This window comes from Scophthalmus maximus, chromosome 18 (assembly GCF_022379125.1).
Source record: "Scophthalmus maximus strain ysfricsl-2021 chromosome 18, ASM2237912v1, whole genome shotgun sequence".
NCBI lineage: Eukaryota > Metazoa > Chordata > Actinopteri > Pleuronectiformes > Scophthalmidae > Scophthalmus > Scophthalmus maximus.
Window position 1 is genome coordinate 13847102 of NC_061532.1, and position 20398 is coordinate 13867499.

At 45.9% G+C, this 20398-nt stretch overlaps 1 protein-coding gene across 2 annotated transcripts in view; it reads right to left on the reverse strand.

The window, feature by feature from the left end:
• LOC118290421 (glutamate receptor ionotropic, kainate 2-like) overlaps positions 1-18780 on the reverse strand; it is a 56271-nt gene extending 37491 nt beyond the window's left edge. The window contains exons 1-3 of one of the 2 annotated variants that reach the window (XM_035618094.2): positions 18623-18780; positions 1173-1340; positions 818-1075 (exon numbers count right to left, since the gene is read on the reverse strand). In XM_035618094.2, the coding sequence (XP_035473987.1) occupies positions 818-1075; positions 1173-1340; positions 18623-18746 (550 nt within the window). In that variant the 5' untranslated portion in view covers positions 18747-18780. Of the gene's footprint in view, positions 1-811; positions 1076-1172; positions 1341-18622 lie in introns of both variants that reach the window. The other variant, XM_035618093.2, reaches the window with a different exon arrangement.
• Between the last annotated feature and the right edge of the window lie 1618 nt (positions 18781-20398).

Genomic DNA, 20398 nt, shown 5'->3' on the forward strand with positions numbered 1-20398 from the left:
GAAGAGGAATAGCCATAAAAACTAATACCACCAAGACACCATTAGTTGATAAAAGCGGGAAGAAAAGGGTTTAAATATCTATTCGGCAGCACAATTTGGGATGTCAACCACCAGACAATGCTCCCTTTCTCGGGGTAGAGAGTGAATTCATTATGCGACCCGTCTAAAATTTAAACCTCCTCTCAACTCTGTCTAATTTACTTACATTAAGTTGTCAACTACATCATGGCAAATCGCTCGTAAATTGCGAATGTGCATTTGAATATTGTTATCTTCTCCGGCGCGGCTACACTTTACCTCATAAAGATATCACTGCACTCTGGCTAAAATACGACGCGTCTTTTAAAATGCATATTACGAGCCACTCCACAAAGTCACAGGATAGACAAAATGGGCTCACAGACACATTTGATAGCCACCCTCGGAGATCAAGTGTCTCTGTGTTATTAATGGCTGTTGTCAGCTCCCACATACTACAATTCTGCATTGCATTAATCTGAAGAGACACTGTGGGTCATTCTGGGTAATGTGGTTCTCTTTTTCTTTTTTTTTTTCTTTCTATGTTGCTGCTCACTCTCCTGGAAGAGTGACACTGGCAGCACCTGGAGGACTGAGGCAGAACAGTAAGCTATTGATTTCTGAATTAACTTGACAGGTTACAAAGCACTCAGTGGACACTTTTTGTATACAGCTCACCTGGCACACCTCTTGCTTTCCGTGACAGCTTTGGGTGTAATGTCACAGCATCACATTCATCATCATCACACAAAAACGGACACGACTGGAGGAGGAAGACGGACACCATCTGTACCTGTACCTGTGCTGTCGTCATAGACAACAGTGACCGTTCTCCACTTGAAGAAGTGCACCAGGTCGAGGATGGCTCTGCTGAGGGAGGAGAAGTCGGGGTACAGGCTGACAAAGTACGAGTCCCTGTTGTCGGACACCTGGTGCTTCCACTTGGTCTGGACGTGGGGCACCCCCAGCGCGTTGCAGATGGACTGGACCGCATTTGCCGACGAGCTGTGGGAGGGGCCAAAAATGGCCGCCACCCCGAGGGAAAGCTGGTCACATGCTGGTCGGGGCATAGAGAGAGTCGGGTTATTGTTTCTGTGAAATTTTACCGTTTCCAAATTTTTTCTGTTCAGTATCCTTCGTACATCCTGACTCACCTTTCCTGGAGGCCTCGAAGCTGTCGAAGATGTTTATTCTCTGGATGTCATAGGTCAGTGTGGTGTTGGGGAGCAAGGTGCGGTTCCTGTTGATTGTGTTCAAGGCAAATTTGAAGGCTAGTTCCTCTGCTCCGGAAGGGCCGCTCTCGATGGATTCAAATATTCCTCCTGAGGGTGGAACAGAAAACAAAAAAAAACAGCAGAAGCTTATCAGCAGAGAACAAGAACTCAGAACAGCCACTTTCTTCTCCTGTAATTTGCAAAAGATTTGTTAACAAAAAATGACATTCAAGTAAATTCTCGACATGATGAAGGCAATTACAACTCAAGCAGCGCTATCGTTTTCCACAACTCCAGTATCTGTGCTCTCATGTTATTGACGATGTTGTGTTCAGAGCTGAGTGACGCACTGACATGGAACAGGTCTTGGGCGTTTAGAAATCTCGGCTGATTTGCATTCCGCGCCAGTCGCCGGTGTAATTATGGGCAATTAGTTGCGTAGGGAGGTGAGTTCAGGGGTGGGTGCCCTTTTTTAACTCCCTTGCTCAGCCTTGACAGGAAGGTTCACTCTTCAATTTTGCCCAATTGATTTTAATGATCCTCGAATGAGAGGAGAGCAAAGAAAAACAAGAGTGCAGGGAATAAAGACATTCGGGTAGAAAAGAAGAAAGAGAAAATGCGAGCCAATGTGAGAGAGAAGGTGTAGAAAGGGAGATAACAACTGAAAGACAGGTGGTGAAAGAGAAGGTCAATCAAGTAAACAAATTAAGATAAAACTTACAAGAGACTTCAGGAAATTACACTCATTAAAAGCAAATTTGCTCAAAAAATTCCAATTATCATCCCTGTATCATATTTCGCTGTTACTTTTGTGGGTGGAGTGCCATGCTGAGCCTGCCTGAGAAATCTTGTTACCTTGGATATATGAGAATCGCATGAAGTGCAAAAGCGTCAACAACACAAAAACGAACACCCTGTTTTACCGCCCGCGTGAGCCAGACAATGTAATTACCGCCGCAATGTAAGGTGGTGTTGACTTAAAATGGCTCCCTCGAGACCCGTCCGTCATTTTGAGATAGACTAAAAGGTTTAGCGCTCCAGATGGTCCGTCGACGCTCCTATGAATCCTAAAACAGAGGAAGCCACTGTTTGAAATGACCCACGACAAATGCATCTCATTTCAAGATTTTGTCACGACATAGAGAATTTATCCGACAATCAACAGGAATGCATGTCAGTAATTTTGATTCCAATGTACATAACACATTGCAGTTGCAATGTTGTGCCTTTTTTATTTCATAAAGTGTATGTATTTTTGTTTCATCTAATTTACATGGCAGTAAATAGGGTCAGTGTATTTTTACACATCCATCATTAGAATGAAGAGAAGCCATGTTGTAGGTTGCACAATATGTCAGAGTATTTTTACACATCCATCATTAGAATGAAGAGAAGCCATGTTGTAGGTTGCACAATATGTCAGAGTATGTCACAAAATATAATTTTTGCTTGACTCTACAGCTGAAACAGCTGTAGAGTCTCAACTTTCCAAATAAACATAACCCCCCCAAAAAAAATCAAAGCTACGCTCCAACAGCTCGTCCACCTTTGAGGATGGACTAAATCCTGAGAAAGCTTTACAGAAATCAAACTTAAAAGAGAGTGGATGAGAGGAGGGGAAAGAGAGAAAAAAGATGAAAGTGGGGGTTGTGAGAGCTGCTCTGAGAAAACACTCTCGGAGAAAGGATGAGGGGTTCAGGAGTCCGTCCGCCGTACCCACCCCTCTCGGAGGACAGAGAGTCCGTTTGAAATCCACCAAAAAAAAAAAAGGGAAACTTTTAAAGCCTGTTTATTGATTCAATTACAGAAAACGAGTGGGACGTGAGAGCGAAGGAGGAGAAGACAGAGAGAGAGAGTGGAGAAAGAAAGAGAAAGAGAGACGCCTCTGCAGTTAATAGACACAGCAGCTATAAATAGCAGCAGGGAATGATAGAAAGGGAGAACAGGAGGGCAAAGAAGGTGTCATTAACTTAGGGAGGTGAGCTTCATCACTGTCACCATGCGACAGTCGTACAGTGTGTTGTCCTTACTGTCTTTATTGTAAGGTTTTTCCTATACATATACGTCACACACCATACACTGTATATAAAAATGGATGTAGTCACTTGTAGTCAAGTGCCTGCAGCCTGTATTCTCTGGAATGACCAGCAGGGGGGCGACTCTACTAGTTGTTTCTAGCCTGAGAGAAAATCTACTTCTCTACTTCTTACTTGATTTGTCACGTCACTGAACATTTTCCTGAGGAGTTTATGGTCTCACTCGCTAGTTTCAAGTCTTCTTCAGTATATCATCATTTTGTAATTTCTCATTTAGAGTAAAATCGACCATAAAGCGCGGTATGCATTGGGGCATGGATACAGCTATAGCGGCAACAGTTAATCGATGAATCACTTAGTAATCGACTACTAAACTAATCGGCAACTATTTCAATAATCGATTAATTGGTTCAAGTAGTTTTTATGGGAAAAAAAGTCAAAAGTCAAAATGTAAAAAATTTCCGGTTACTTTGCTTCTCTGAGACAGTAAACTAAATATATTAGGTGTGTGGACAAAACAAAACATCATTTGGGTTTTGGGAAACACGATCGGCATTTTTCAAAAAAATTCTGACATTTTATGGACCAAACAACTAATCGATTAATCGGGAAAATAATCGACAGATTAATCGGTAGTTGCAGCCCTAGATACAGCGCGATTGACAGGTAGTGACGTCATGGTCGCAGTTGGGTGAGGGGTGGACGAGCTCTCAGGCAGACCCACCCCCCGCTCCCAATTCTAGTTCCAAAAAACCAAGATTGGGCTTTAAAGTTCGCACAACCAATGGGTGACGTCACGGAGGGCTGCCACTTGATACACACACACATACTGAAAGATGAGAGCTGAGGACAAGGCACTGAAGTACATGTTTTGTTTTTCACTACAACGTTTGAGTGAGCTCCGACAATGTGTTCGTCCTCCTGCCATACAACAGCCACCTCGCTATTCATGGCTTTTCATTGCATTGAAATGGCACATTCATCTTCAAAAGAATGAACACCTCAGAATCACCATTAAAGATGATAGGAATCACGTCAGTCGTGGCATAATAAATCATCATTGTACTTATTTCCCCGAGGGAGCAGACGACCGCGGCTCAACCAAGGAGTCTGAAAATAGAGCACAGAGCATTGGGGATATTAAGTTACGTTCATTGGATTTCTTTGGCGCACTGTGTGGCTTGGACACGCCGGTTTTAAAGAGACTGTATATCTTAGAAAACACAGAGGAGGCAAAAAACATTGCATTAAGTGTCTCGGGGGATATTTCAAGCATTGAATTGCCTTGGAATATGATCGCGCATACAAAATGAAATGGGAAATATGGTTTATGTTTTTTTTAGAGAACAGAGCTTCAATATTGTTTACACTGAATGTCGAGTCAGACATTTCTTCCAAAAACTGGACTTTCTGTATCGCTGTGCACACACTTTTTAAAAGATTGGGATGTAATGTACATTTAGCTTGCTCAAAGTCCAATAACGCGGCATCTTGTATCATCCGTCCTCCTCTCGCCACTTGCAGTTATAGTCCGTCCGACTGCAGGTGTGTGAGTTACAGCTGAGATAATCAGCGTGTGTGTGAATTATGGAGCTGCCATCATTGGGACTGGTGTGAATTATGGTGCAAATGAAAGCTCTAAGTGAGTTATGAGCTGGATAATCACCCTGACGAGAAAACAGGCCTGTGTGTGTGTGAGAAAGAGATAGAGAGAGAGGGGGGGGGGGGGGGGGGGGAGAGACTGAGCATAAAGTCGAAATGGAAGTGTAGCGTGGGAGAGTGTCTCCTCTATGTAAATTTTATTCTCTTTTAATGTTTGCTCAGAGTTAATCATTTTGGTTTGAACATAAAAACAGTAACTTGGTTTCTGACAGAAATTAAGTCAATTGGAAATGAGTTTGCAGCAAACAGAGAACGACTGCTTCTGAAGGTCACACATAATATAGGATGCACTGTGCAAATCCTTTTCCCAAATCCCAATTTAACTGCCAGTTACCAAAGCTGAGTTTTTTGTATTTTTAAAGCATCCTTTCTACCCTCAATGAAATTCCGGTTCCCAATACTGAGGATATAATGATGGAAATGTGATTCATACAAACAACAGATTCTGTAGAATCAGGGCAAATCTTCCTATTGGTACACAAGTGTAGCACACAACTAATAGGACATTAATAGTTATGGACAAACCTTAACAATAAAGTACAGATATAGAAGATATGTATATCTTTTGGTAAAATATGTTCTAGATTTGTGTTACTTCAGTCTACTGTAACTAACGACTGGGAGGATCATTTACTATTAAAAGAACTATGAATGAAACTACTTGCTAACGGACGCTCTTGTACAATGGGAGATGGGAGTCACACATGTTGCCATGGCGACTCATGCATCAATGCTATGGCTATGAGAGGCACCGTCAGTTTTGGAATCTGGACAGCTGATTTGTCTCTGTGACTAATGACTAGCAGGATGGCGGTGGGCTATTCGGGGGGTGGCTGCCATGGCAACCGGCGAGCTAACTTGTCGCTTGGGCAGGTAGCTCAGGTATGCACATGAAGTCCTGTGCATTGAGGCTATAGGACCTCCACCCACCACGCCCCCAACCCCCTGGCCTGCTTCTGTCTCCCTCCGTCTTTCATCGGTGAGGATCAGTGCTCGGAGCCAGCTCCTTAAATATCCCAGAAATTCTCAGTGGGGGCGCTCCCATGACACGTTTGGCAGTGAATGGGACATGATGCATGAAGGCCTGCGGAGAGATGCCGCCGCTGGTCATTAATCTGAAGCTCCCCTTGCGGTAAACTGACCTTCCTACGCTGCACAAGGGCCAACTCCCCGCCACACCCGACGATCCCTGGAAATCTGACGAGGGCACGGGACACATCAACGGCGCACTACGCTCGCCAGCGCTGTGACATCACACAAACAGGCCATCATCCGAGCTATTTGGAGAGATGCACTGCGTGGTATGACTTCATTCTTTATAGACATTTCTTCATTTGACAAGTGACATTCTGTTCTATTTTATTCTACATTCATGGGCAGAGACACACGCTGCCTTTATACCGCTTGTATCAGAGGTGACACACAACACTACGAATGCAGCAATGCAGCTATATCTCCTCGGGCATTGGCTCAGAGATAGTATCTTACAGATTATTGTTTTTTGTAAGATCAAGATAAGGAAAGTACTAGAAACAGAGCGAAACAGAGAAACAGAGGCTCCTTCATTTTCTAAGACAACACACTTAGAACATCCTTGGTTGAATCCAGTAGATTTAGTTTAAATTAAATTAAAGGGACATTGGCGACAGTATTTACTTCCTATGAGAAAGAAAAAAAAGTCCATAAATCCAGTGACTCTGCAATAAATCAATGACTTCATCAACCACCGTGTTTGGAGTTATGGAAAGTGAAAGCAGCTTATGTGAACAAGAGTTTAGTTTGCCGTTATCTGACTTGTTTGGCTCGTTGCTGGCATTTCGCTCCAGAATAGAATGACTTTTGTCACCCTAAAGCCTCTTGACACTGGACTGGACTGTCACCTGCCACCGCTGGACGCTAAGCCCCGGGCTGACTCACACACTTGAAACAGCCACAGTGTGAGGAAACGCACACGATCGCGCACTGAGGAGATTGAGCCTAAACAAACCTGTCGGGTTAAGAAGAAACAACTGAGTCTGGGGGGAAATGTGAGTGACGTGAGAATTTAAAGCCCACGTACGCCCTGCGGCATCCAAAGACACCTCGGTTCAGTTGCACTCAGGGTAATAATTAGCTCTAACCATAGCCAAAAGATCAATCTCATCAATCTCTTATAAGGAACGCGCCCAAACAAACACAAACGGAGACAGTCTTCAATTAGAAATGTGTGCCACCGCCCTCATCCCTGACCCAGCTCCAAGTATAGGAAACCAGTGATCATATAACATGTATTAATTCTTTGCACTGGCAACAGATGTGCGAATTTGCTCTGCTCTCTCTATTCATAATAACGTGCCAGCTCCCTCCTCAAAATATGTGCTAATTTGCGAGGGGGCTCATTGTGGATGTGCTAAACCGCCGACTGACATTTTGTGTGCTAATTTGTCAAGCGGGGACCCCTTTTTGCTGCTAATTGTGCCAAACTGTGTGAGTACACTTCCACGGGCCTCGAATCGCTGAAGTCTCCGATGGCTCCGGTCTGCTCGCAGTTTCCCCAACCCTCTCCAACTGCTCTCGAATTGTGAATGCGGCTGAAAAAGGAAAATACCAACTACTGTGAAAATAGGATGTATAAGCACCAGGATAGAAATGCACACAAACACGCCCGCCCACACACACAGACACACACACACACATTTACACTTCATAGAAGAAACACACGAAAATACGTAGAAGTATTAATACGAGGTATGTCGATTAAATTAAACAGACATGCACGCACACTGTACAGAGATAATGTGCTGTTCCTCAAGTTTTTGCTATGACGATGTGACAAATTAAAATGCACTATTTTACTGGGGGATTTCATATGATCGTGGTTACACATCAGTATAGATCCGTCTGTTTCCTCAGAGAAACAGTGCGAGGCACACGTGCATGTTTCGTAGTGTCAGTACACGCACACACTCACACACGCAGGGAGAAGCCAAAGTGCACAGAGTATTTCATTACCAGAAATTATTCAATCAATATTTCATTCAAACAAATGGAATTCTATTACTGGCTGCATCCTGAGATCAGTCAGTTTAATATGGCAGCTATTTTCTTTTGTAGTTGACTGATTAATGGTTTGGTCTATGAAACACCCCAAAATAGAATCATTATATTGCCCATGGGTATAACGTCCTTAAATAGTTTTATTTGTCTAACAAACAGTCCAAAAATAAAAACAGACAAATAAAAAAACAAACATCTGGTATGATATAAATAAGAAGGGGAAAAAAATCCATTAAATCAATCACATATTTTCTCGCTAGTGGAGGTGACAGATGGAACGTATGATTCATGCTACAGTCAGTACAAATCACTTCACGTTACTTTCCAGGTATAGAGCACCAGCATAAAAAAAACCCCTTTGTAAACTCTTGGCTTGCAAAAAGTAAAAAAGAAAAAAAAAAAAAGAAAAGCTTCTGATGTGCACAAATCAGCAGAAGCGCACAGAGCAGGAGAGAGCCTTTATAGTGCCTGTAATATAACATGCAAGAGAGGTGAGCAGCTCTTCCTCAGGCGCTGCTGAGGAGCAGTCAGGCTTCGATAAATCTTTTCACTCGGTGCAGGCAAAGAGTTTGCAATTGTCTTTATGCTGCTTCTCTGCGGGTCACTTTGAAAATCCCCCGCCCCCCGACTTTAACTGTCAGTATACCAAAGCCGAGAATTATGGCGTTTTCTTTTGAATGCGTCCCTTCCACCTTCCCGGAAAATTCTGGTTGAGGATATGACAATGGAAACGTGGTGCGTACAAACATCATCATTCTGTAAAATGGAGGCAAACCTGCCTATCGAGTGGAGCACATATAACTACTAGCACAGAAATTCGCAGGGAGAATCCTATGTACATGTCCTCAATAGGTTTGCCATCAACAAAACAAATATGCACCGTGGAGATATGATGGGGAATGAAAACATTACATCTGAGGAGGAAACAAATACTAGATGCACATGCAGTTTGTGATAAAAAAAATAAATAAATACTGTGCCTTTCACACACTGTAGGTTTTATGATCCTTTGATGCTCTCACACTTTCCTATCTGACTTCCAAAGTATAAACATTGCGTATTCCCAGAACTGCTGTCGCGAGGATATAAAGTTCAAGTAAATAAGACAAATCCCAAATCTGTAGTCAGAGACTGCAGAGAAGGGGTGATTTAGCTCTGATATACAGGCCATGGGGAGGCAGAGGCGCCGCTTACCGAACAGAATGCTTCCTAATGCTTTATGCCTCACCCATCGCTGCCATTTCTCTGTCTATGCCCCATATTTCCTCTGCTTTATCATACCGCCGCACACACACACACACACACACACACACACCATCTTCCGCGCTCCCTCCGACTAGAGTACATCTCGTGGTGGCCTCGGCAGGTGACAGATGGCGACCTCACAGCACCGCTCTCTGCAAACTGAGTTTTAATCAAGCCTAAGCACGTGTGAGAGATGCTAATTATCCACCGCAGGCTCAGAGAGGCAGAAGTCCAGCCTCGGGAACACTGTTGTGCATGTGTGCATCTCCGTTTTATAAGCAATCGCCTCGTTGGGATGAAACACTTTCAGCAGCATTATTACCATTTACGGCGCCGCTGCCGAGAAAGTACGGGGCGGGATGGGGCCGGTTGTCTCCAGCGAGCCGGTCCCCGGACACCGCGGCCCCTCGGGCTGTATTGCTCACCAAAATAAATATGGATGAGAACCTGACTAACAGTAATCTTCAAGTCTTAAAACAAACTCTCTGAAAGTTATGCAGGAGGCTTTTTCTGACTGCCTCTCATCGTACTTGCCCAAAAAATCGGGTGGCTGAAACTTTCATCGCACTGTCTGCACCATCTCTGAATATTTACATTTCAGGCATTCGAGAAGAATGTGAGGGCAGAATGAAAAAAAACACACTCATCTAACATGTCTCATACTCAGCCGACCTTGGTGTAGAGCTAAAAGGGGACGTTCAATTCGTAATGTTGCAATTAGGTCACAGCAAATTATCTGAGACTCCCGTCATCCTCTTTACTCGCCTCTCTGCTCCCATTGTAATTCTTGGTGTTCTCCCACTCATCAATAAGAGCCTGTATTACACTTTCCCTATTGTAATTTTTGGACAAAATGGCTGTAAAATTAGACTTTCCTTCTTGTAGAAGGGCAGATGTTATCTGCTGTCAGAACCAAAGGTCAAGAATTAATTCAGGAGGCGGATCTTTAATGCTCACAGCTGGGGTTTTTTTGTTTTTTTTAGGGTGATAGAGAGGAGGAGAAGAAGAAAAGAAGAAGATATTTTACAGGATTTTTTACTGATTTTTTTTGGTAATCTGATAATAATTTTTAATCTTCATAAATATAGAGATCCTTGCACAAAGGACAATTAATATTTTTAGATGGGACACTGGTAAACCCTAATTTGAATATGCTAAAAACGTATGAAGTAAAATATAAATATATAAACGGCATTGGGCTATAACATTTTAACACACACAAATTGAATTACTATCAGTAGGAGAGTCACTGTTAGTGGTTTTCAAGGCACATAAATGAGAATTATTTCACTGCAGTATCTCTATGGTCCATTTCTGCCTTGAAAAGGATATTGAAGACTACAAAGAAGGCAATATAAGGACAAGCCTTCAGACAATTGAGCGTTGTACAGACCCCTTACCACGCCCCCTATATATGTGAGATACATTCTTAAGTAAGTCAGTGATAAAAGACCTTACAATGTGTATCTCAAACAAGGAATCGTACCAAGGACACTGAGACCAGGCTTGATGATAGTGAGAGGGGAACAAAGTGGAGGGGAAGGCACTGGAAACTAGCTGAGAGCCAAAGGGAGACAAGGACGATGCCGAGACGAAGGACAGCCAATGACAAAGGCAAAGAAATGGGGGGGGGGGCAGACAAATTAATTTGCTGGATGCAGCATTGATGCGATGCTGAAGGCGCACCTCGCCGTCGTCGCACTGCCTCATCGCAGACCGTCAGACGCGTCATGATTGTGGAGGTAGGTGGAGGGGTAAGCCGTAGGTATTACGCAGATGGCAGATGGGTGTGTGCGCTGTCAGACAACCCAAAAAATGGGGAGAGTTGGTAGATGGGGGGGAAAACGAAGAGGGAGAAAATGGAGAATAAAGGAGGTCACTGGAGGCAGATAAAAGACACTCAATTAAACGTCTGAATGGATGACCCATTAGACCTGAACAGACACCTGCAACCCCCCCCCCCCTTGGGTTCATCAGCGTCCCATTACCCACTGCTGTACGCACGAGCTAGCTGATAATCAGAGCCACAGGTACGAGTCAATATTCTGCACTTTGCGGCAAAAGGTGTGTCAATTATTCCCGGCTGCTCAACAAACGCCTCACAGGAGGCAACCGCAGCAGAGAGAGAGAGAGAGAGAGAAATAAATGAAAGAGAGCTTGCATGCCGACTTTAGCGACGGGAAATAGCCAGGAGCAAGACGATACAAAACAACAAAAAAAAGAAATTACTGAATAGTGAGGTTCCACAAAATACGAATGTTCATTTCTTTTTTCGATAGACAAGAGAATATCTATTGAGGATAAGGGGTAAAAAAAAAAAGGCACAGGAGGTGAAGAGTCGTGTACCAATCTTTCTCCTGATCGGCAGTCTCCTGCTTATTTCGCCATTTCTCACAATCGTCCACGCCCTGTTGAGTAGGAAATTCAGAGTCTTTTGTCATGTTCAGAAAAGCGCTGGCCGGGGGGGCGGGCATATCTCATCGCCCGCGCACGGGGGGAAACGGAGGCGATTAGCTTCATTACGTCTCCTCGCAAAAAATCTTAAAAACAGACAAGTGCAAGATGGGAAATCAATCCAGGCCGGTTCCAGTCCAGTGTGCGTGCGTGTGCGTGCGTGCGTGTGTGTGTGTGTGTGTGTGTGGATAACGGGACGGTTGTTGAGTCATATCAAACAAATGGGGGGAGTGTGTCATTTTCACTGGGAGTGACCGACAACAGAATACGCAAGTTTCCCAAAATGAGTTGAACATTTCTACTGTCTTATCTTTATCCCTTTCTTTAATCTAAATCTGACACAAACGCACCGGTTCCTTCCTTTCCCACACGCCGTCTCTCCGATCACTTTCCCTTTTGCAAGTATATCTTCATAACCGAAAAAGGATTGGAGGGATGATTAGCGGATGCATGCCGCACGAACACTCGCGAGCAAAACGAAAGGAAGGACAGAAAAAATGAAATTCAACATCGCGGGGGGATGCTTTTGCATAGCCCTGGTGGAATCGTGGATAATAGTGTCATGCTGATTCAAAGAACATGGTTTTAAGTAAGCCTGCCTCGATACGTCCTTCCCCAGAGCCCATTTCCCCACGTGTCCTTGTGTCAGACAGAGAAACGCTCTCACATCCGACGGGCTTTGCTGTCAATGGGGGCCCCGAGTTCTGCTTTCTCTCTTTCAGCCGTGCAGTCACTCCCCCTCCTCCTCCTCCTCCTCCTCCTCTCACTTCTTTATTCAGCTGGCAGGGGATGAAGGCGAATCACCGCATCCTAACCTGATCGGCGCCTCACATCATATCCAACACCGCCGGGGGGGGGGGGCTTTCTGCGATCGATTGACTTCTTGAATCCCGTGTAGTTTGGACGTCAATGCGTTCGTTTACGGCCTACGTGCCTTCGAGAACGCTCGCTCGGTCTGTGTGCAGCTCGGCATCCGCATCTGTGGACGGGACACGCCAAAGACACAACTCGTACGGATGAGATTGTGAAACGCATATTTACAATCTGAGCCCTTTGGCAACAAACACGTCCTGCAAAAAGGCGATCAATGACCCTCCTACATGCATTAATCATAGAGCAAATACACATTAAACATTTACTCTAGCTGCCCGTCAGCAGCTTCCACGAGACGCCACAGGCGTTTGCCGCACAGCAATCGCTTAATAGGTGAGCTCCCACAAAGTTAAACATGTTACTCTCACACATACCTAACGCAGAGAGCGGCGCGATATTGCAGCAAGGCGGAAGGTGGATTTTTCAAAACCGCTGGAAGCGCAGCCAGCTGAGAGCAATGTATCACGCTGAGAGTAAATTGAACAAGTGGCAACCGAGTTTGGATAAAACTTGACGGACAAACACTTAAGACGTCTGCATCAAAACCACGAAAGAGGATCCCGGCAGCTTGTGGCTGATTAAAAGTCGTCATTAATTCACAGCAAAACGCATTAATAATCCACTCCTAGACATCCTCTTTATAGTAGACTTCTTTCCCCCTTAGCGTACATGTTTGCATTAACACAGATGGTAACCTGTGATGGATACACACAGAGAGTGGCAGCCACCCGGGACTTGGCAGTGGTTACCCGCTACGCTGCCAGTTTCCTCTTTGCTATGCAAACATATTGATTTTTATTGATTCCCACCATCCTACAGTCCAGTGGAAGAAGTGGAGACAGCCAAACACGTAATGAGACATAATAGACGGATTCATTAGAGGCTATGATAAAAATACACATTTGGGTTTGGATCCCCCAAGGCTATCTGCGCTATTAATCTTTTTTTTTTTCCCTTTCCTTCCAAGGAAAAAAAGCTGAAAATCTGTAGTCTCGGGCAAACTTTCCACTTGCTAATGCCACACCGCTGACATTTATTCGGAGCTGCGGTGCACGACTCCTGGCCTCCCACTACATTTCCACAGCACACTCGACCGTCCGCGCTGCCTCTCTTCAGAGAAGCCATCACAAAAAAACAGTAATAAAAGACCACAACTGAGAGTGGGCTGCGAGTGGACCGCTCTGAGGCAAACTAATCTATCTTTACTCCGTATCTGCCGGCCCTCAACACTCGCTGTGTTTCTTCTCGCTCACGCTTTCTCTCCCCCTGACAAACACTTGTGTTTTCCTTACACCTCTCGGTGACTTCAAATCCACACCCCCCCCATCTCCCTCGGTGGGATTGTGAGAAGGATCATTCTGGTTAGAAGATGGACACACACACACACACACACACACACACACACACACACACACACACAACAAAACCTATTTCTTGTGCGCACTTTCAGCTCTGACCTTGCAGGCAGCTATAGTCATGCTGCAGGGTTCATCTCAGGGGACAGTTTCAAAGAACAATTGCACACATAACCTATAACCCTTCTGAAACCCAGGGAAAATCCCAGAGTGGCAATGACAAGAATTGATAGGCTGTGAATGAAGAACGTCAGTGCAGAAATCAAGGCAAAAGCAAAACAGGACTCGAAAACCCTGCCGTTTGTGAGAAGAGGCAGTTTATGCTCGAACTGGTTACTCCGCAAAACAAAGTCAGTCATCTAAGGCCCCCTTGAATGTATATAATCTTTTCAATTGTGGCGGGTTAATCTCAAGAAAATTGACCCGATTCCTCGGCACAGCAGGAAAACTAATTTCATACCTCGCAGATATTTATTTTTTCCCCATTTCCAAATGACAAGAAGATCTGTACACTGAATTAATCACCATTGAGCCTTTTGTAACTGAGGCATGGCAGCAAGACCTTCAAAGACTCAGGACTGTAAACATGTCTTAGAAATCCATCTAGATAGTTCCCTGCTTCAAGCCCATGTGTGGTGCCGCATGCTAATGTACGACAAGATCCCCTCTTTGTTCTTGAAACCCACAGTGGGTATTTTTAAACCGTGGAAATCATTTGCCAGCGGAGAAGAGATAGTTTCATGTTTCTATAAGCTACGGCGAGGCCAAGTGACACATGAATATTTTAAGCGGCTTTGTGCCCGTTCAAATGTGTTTGTCGCGAACACGCCTGGCAGTGGGCCAGGGCACGGGGTGTTAACCATAATTCCTGCAAACCCAAACTGAACTCTCCGCGCACGCTGATAATTCAGGCTGGAGGAAAAGCAAAGGCAAATAAAGTCAAATTACAACAAACTCCCCTTGAATTCGCCCCTTCTACCCTTGCTCGTTCTTGACAAGCTTGTAATTTGGCCGCAGTGGTTAAGGGGATAAAGAGAGTGTTGAATGTTAGAAACGCAACAGAGGACCTTCATCCTGAAACAGCATAGTGAAAGTATAGCTACAGTAGACGAACTCGGCTTTCGGCGGCAGGGGATTACGTCTTTTGCCAGAGGAGGGGGGGGGGGGGAGAGAAAGACTTGATTTCCTTTCGAAAATGAAAAACAGTGTTGTGTTTTAGTTATAAATATTCCCAGACATGGCAGAACTGGGAAAACATAAACACGAGCAGGAAATAAACAAACATCTCTGAGTCAACAATGCTTTCGGCGGCAGTTGTCAGCCGGGGGGACGTGCTGCATCTGCCAATGTTGTCGGAAGATGGTGGAGATAATGTTGCCGCTCAGCCCCACACACAAACACACACACACACACACACATACACACACACACACACATATACACACACACACACACACACACACACACACACACACACACACACACACACACACACACACACACACACACACACACACACACACACACACACACACACACACACACACACACACACACACACACACCACACACACACACGCGCACACACACACACGCACACACGCCGCGGACCAACTATGGACATGAGAAATGAAACACTGTCTCAGTTTCACTGTTGACATTTGTCGCCTTTTAATTGACGTGTAAATTGACATTTAACAAATAAGACGCGTCTCTAAGTTAAACTCGATCGACTCGAACGCGGTGGTGGATGTGATGAGTCATTTCTTACTGAGGGTTTGTTGGGGGGGGTGCTAAAAAAAGAACATGTAAATATGGCACCGTTTCCACGGAGATAGGTCAAACGAGGTTCTTCAATTTTAGCCTGTAGTTTTCACATCATCATGACTTTCCACCTGACTGAAGTCCAACAATCTATGACGTGAGAAAGTTGAGGCACGCTCATTCATCATTTCATCGAGAACAATCTCTCGTGACGTCCCCTGTCCCTATCTTAATATTTAAAGGGGGGAAAAAATGAGGTAAGCCAAACGGTTCAGGTCGCAAGTACAGAACTAAGCCGTTAGATTTCATTTCATATTTAAAGTGGATATCGCTTGACAGCTTTTTCCTCATCCTACCTCCAGAGTGGAAGTGGAAAGAAAACCAGATTTGCGGCTAAAACAAACCCCCAGAAAACACTTTGGTCTCTCGACCCCTTAGCTACAAAGACTCACTGAGCGCACTAGGTAGGTGAGAAGAACTAGTTCTAAAAAGAGGATCCTCTCCCAAGCATATTTTATTACACCTTGTAAGGGCTGCACCGGGGTCCATTTCAGCATCTAAGTAAATGAATTACCTGTATGATTTATAAATGAGGAGGCCCGAACACAATCATTCAATTCCGCCTGGAAATTCGCTCAGCATATTTGCCTGCAGCTGGTGGCCCGTTCACCTGTGTTTCTCCCCCCCCTTCTATCGGACACGTGTCGCTCTACGCGGTGAGGCCCGCGCTGTGAACACAAAGGGTGCGCCTACAGTGCTCGTGTAAAGGTCTCGGTCTGACAGGGGAACAGTGGTCGTACAATGGGAACCTGCCTGTCTGGGCTAGGACGGAACTTAGGGCAGGAGAGGGGACAGACAGGCCTCACTAGGGGAGCTGACCTCCTCATATGGCCGGACGCATGCGGGAGCAGCTGGGGTTCATCTGCTGATCGGGCACATCCGATCCTGCAGGACGGGGAGATGCTCTGGAAAAGGACCAGTGGGCTCCAGATTGTCTCTCCGGGCCAAATTCTGCATTTTCTCCCCCAAAGCACGCACACACACACACACACACACACACACACACACACACACACACACACCTTACTTTCTTTGATAGAATCACCCGAGCTGCATCTTCATCTAAAGCTTTGTCAGCCCATTTACCAGCAGACACAGGCAGACGAGTGCAGCCTCTTTTCTAAAGAGAAGGAAGGAATAGAGCGGTCTTACAATGGATATATAGAGGGGTGAAGTGGAGGCTTGACTGACTGACAAGGGGCTTCACGCAAAGTCCGAAACGAAAAGCTTTTCAACGACGCAGGCCGCCAAGCAGCGGGGTCACCGTCCGTGGTGCCGAAAGACATCTGACAAGGCGCCTTTCCCCAACCACTCCTGCCCTGTCATGGGTCAAATCACCGCCACCAAAACACAGACTTAAAAAAATAAATAACTCGAGCGTGAGCTTTACCTCAGAGCAAAAGATTTCAGTGACCTGAATCCCCTTTATCTCGCATGGTTGAGTCTATCACGCCGATGCCCCGCATTATCCAACTTGGCAAGCAACATATTCCCACCACATTTATACATATCCCTTGTCCCTTGTCAATCAAGCACCCACCATGTCAGAGCAGGCGTGTGTACCTGGAACAATTTGATCAATTACTGTCCCCTTTCTCTCTCCCCTAGGAATTCAGTCATTAGCCTATTTCTTTTTTTTTTTTTTTTCCTTGGCCGTGCAGGCTTGGGAACTCGAGGTGTCACATGCCATTACGCAGGGACGTTGAGACCTTGCCCCCCCCCCCCCCGATTGACTGAATTGACGCCCCGGCGTCTGTCATCAGACGGAACGTGCGAGACGGGAAATCGCTCGTCGCCGGGATGCTGAGGATGGATGCAGCGGGAAGAGAGAGAGAGAGAGAGAGAGAGAGAGAAAAAAAAAAAGCACATCCCGTTGCCATAGCGGCGGCTCTCGCGGACGCCGCCTGACTCCTAAACAGGCGCCCTCGGGGGAATTTTGTGAGGATGTGTTGTCAACACTTGATGACATCCGCTGTCAGGAGGAGGGGGCTCCCCCCCCACCTCCCCTACCCCCCTGTCACTCCAAAGATGCCCCCCCCCCCCCCCCCCCCCCCGCGCGCACGTGCAACGAAATCGCGGCGCATCCTGCAACACGGCGTCGAATTACGCAGCAGATGGAACCGCGATGCACAAGAGGAAAAACAATCACGTTATTAATTGCACAATTTAAAAAAAACAAGCGACAATGCACTGGAGTGGCAGCTGTTGCACAAACTAATGGTCAACATTTGGCTGTAACCATGCTTCTTGTCCTCCACGCCTAGTATTCATATAGTTCTTCGATGGAAGAGGCGAATGAACTTCGAGGCTCCTGTTGGTGCACGTAACAGTTATGAGTGTTTCATCAACTCAACAGCAAATCAAAACATATGATTAAGACGCCGGAATCCCCCGCTGGGTATGGCACTTCAGGGGGATTACGGATTTTTTTTAAAAAGTAAGTAAGTAAGCAAGTGTCTGGCATATTGATTGGCCCTGGTGACGGATCAGAGTTATCGATCCGCGCTCCGGGAGTAACGTTTGCATGTAAACATTTACTGCAGAGGACGTGTCGGGGTTTCAAAGGGCCGTGGAGATACAGGACACTGTACCCCCCCCCCCCCCCCCCCCCCCCCCCCCCCCCTCGAGCTTCATCAGCTGCATATCCCGGAACTGTTGCGTACAGGACACGGAGTCTTCATCTATACGGGTTAAAGCTACAGTTGATTTTCTTTCAAAAGTTCCTGTGGCGCCGGTTTAAAGGGGGGGGGCTGGTCCACCCATCACTGTGTGCTGCGACCAGGCAGCGCTGATGGAACACCATAAAGACTCACATAGAGAAGATCAACAAATACGCTTTTGGAGATAGCGGGATGGCACGCCGCTCCACACAGATGACATCGAGTATGACAGAGTAGATTCTCACCAAATCTCAAAACGTGCGGCATCCCGCGAGTGTAACCGAGAAACAGCAGCAGGAGCGGGATCAGCCTGAGGTTGGACCTGAAAACGAGACTGCTTATCATCAGATGATGGGAGGTAATCTTCATGTTGTTTAAAAAAAAAAAGAAAGAAAAAAAGACAAAAATGCACAGTGGTTTAATCCCCCCCCCCGGTTGCGCGCGGGTTCGACTTCCCCCCCCCCCACCCCGTATTTCTTCTACGGTCGCTGGGCAAGGCAGGGTGACGGCGGCCCTTGATGCGCAAGATCACGGCATGGTCACTTGCGCTTTCCCTAAATCCATCAGCAGTCCCGGCATGATCCCTTCCCCTGCTCCGTCTCCTCCTTCACTGCGCCACCGGACGGCAATCCTCCGGGTCGAGGGACGGCGGGACATCCATGTCGAAGGGTACGGATCCAGTGGGGAAGGGGGGCGCCCGAGCATGGGCTGCACGGGTGATGCGCCGGAGAGGGGTTGGCGAAGGAGCCGGAGAGCGCCGAGCAGAGGACACGGCAGCGATATGCAGCCCCCCCCCCTATGAGGCGCGCTGGGTTGCCTGCGCTCCCATTATACTGCACTGCTGCACAGGCTCTGACGTCGAGCCAAGGTTAGTGTTGTGAGCGCGCACCAGAGAGGGGGGGGGGGGGGGGGGGGGGGGGGGGTGGAGGAGGAGAGCAGGGGAGGAGCGGGGGACATATAGATGGAAAAAGAAGAAGAAGTCAAAGAGAGGGAGTGGGGGTGACGAGAGTGATGGGTGGATGGATGGAGGGAAAGAAAGAGACAGAGAGAGAGACAGAGAGAGAGAGAGAGAGAGAAAAAAAAATGGGGAGGGCTGAGCGACAAACTTTTATTTCCGTTATCACTTCTATGCTGTTCTTGTGTTGCTTTAATGTTCCCCCTATGTCGCTTTTATGTTGTTATCGATGTGGCACTTGCGCTGCTTTTGTGCCAAACCTGTCCGTCATTGCTGTTTGTACTGTACGACTGTCAGTCCTCGTGCCTCTGTCCGTTTACTGGTGAGCCAGAGACAAGTTTCCACTCTGGTGGACGATAAAATGTTCTATTCTGTTCTATTCTGTTCTGTTCTATTCTATTCTATTCTATTCCACCTTTACAGGCTTCATTTTTCTCTCTCTCTCTCTTCTGTTTCTTCCATAAACTGGCACCAAGCTCGCACGCATTTGATTAGCGGTGTCGGTGAATATGTACTGTAGCCTTACAACAGCAGCGACTTGACCCCTTTTATGCAATTAGTCCACATGGCACAATTCACAAAAGAAAAATTTGCAGTGACGAAAATAGAACTAATCATTGATCAAATGCCACCGTCCATTAAAATGTGATCATTTTAGGGACAACTTCAAACTCTATACGACACTATTTTTAATTTTTCTAATAGGCTGTTTTCAGGACCATGGACAGAGTCACAGCAAACCAGACTCCATAAGGTGGAATCAGCTCATGATCCTCGTCAGAGTTCAAACAGTTATGTTCACACTGCAGGTTGATTCATCCTATTGTCCAATTATACAGGCATTTCCTGTATCTGCACAAGCTGTGTAATCTCACGCCTGCAGGATATCGTCGCACTGATTGGTCCAAACCCAAGTAGGATATTTGTGTCCACTTTCTGAAGTTCCCTTTCTAAACCTCCTCTTATGAGATTTCGAGCCACAACCTTTCAGCAATTTACACCATCATTCCAGAAATGTGGGAGGAGTGGGATGAAAGGAATTCAAATTGGCAGAACAGCAAAATCC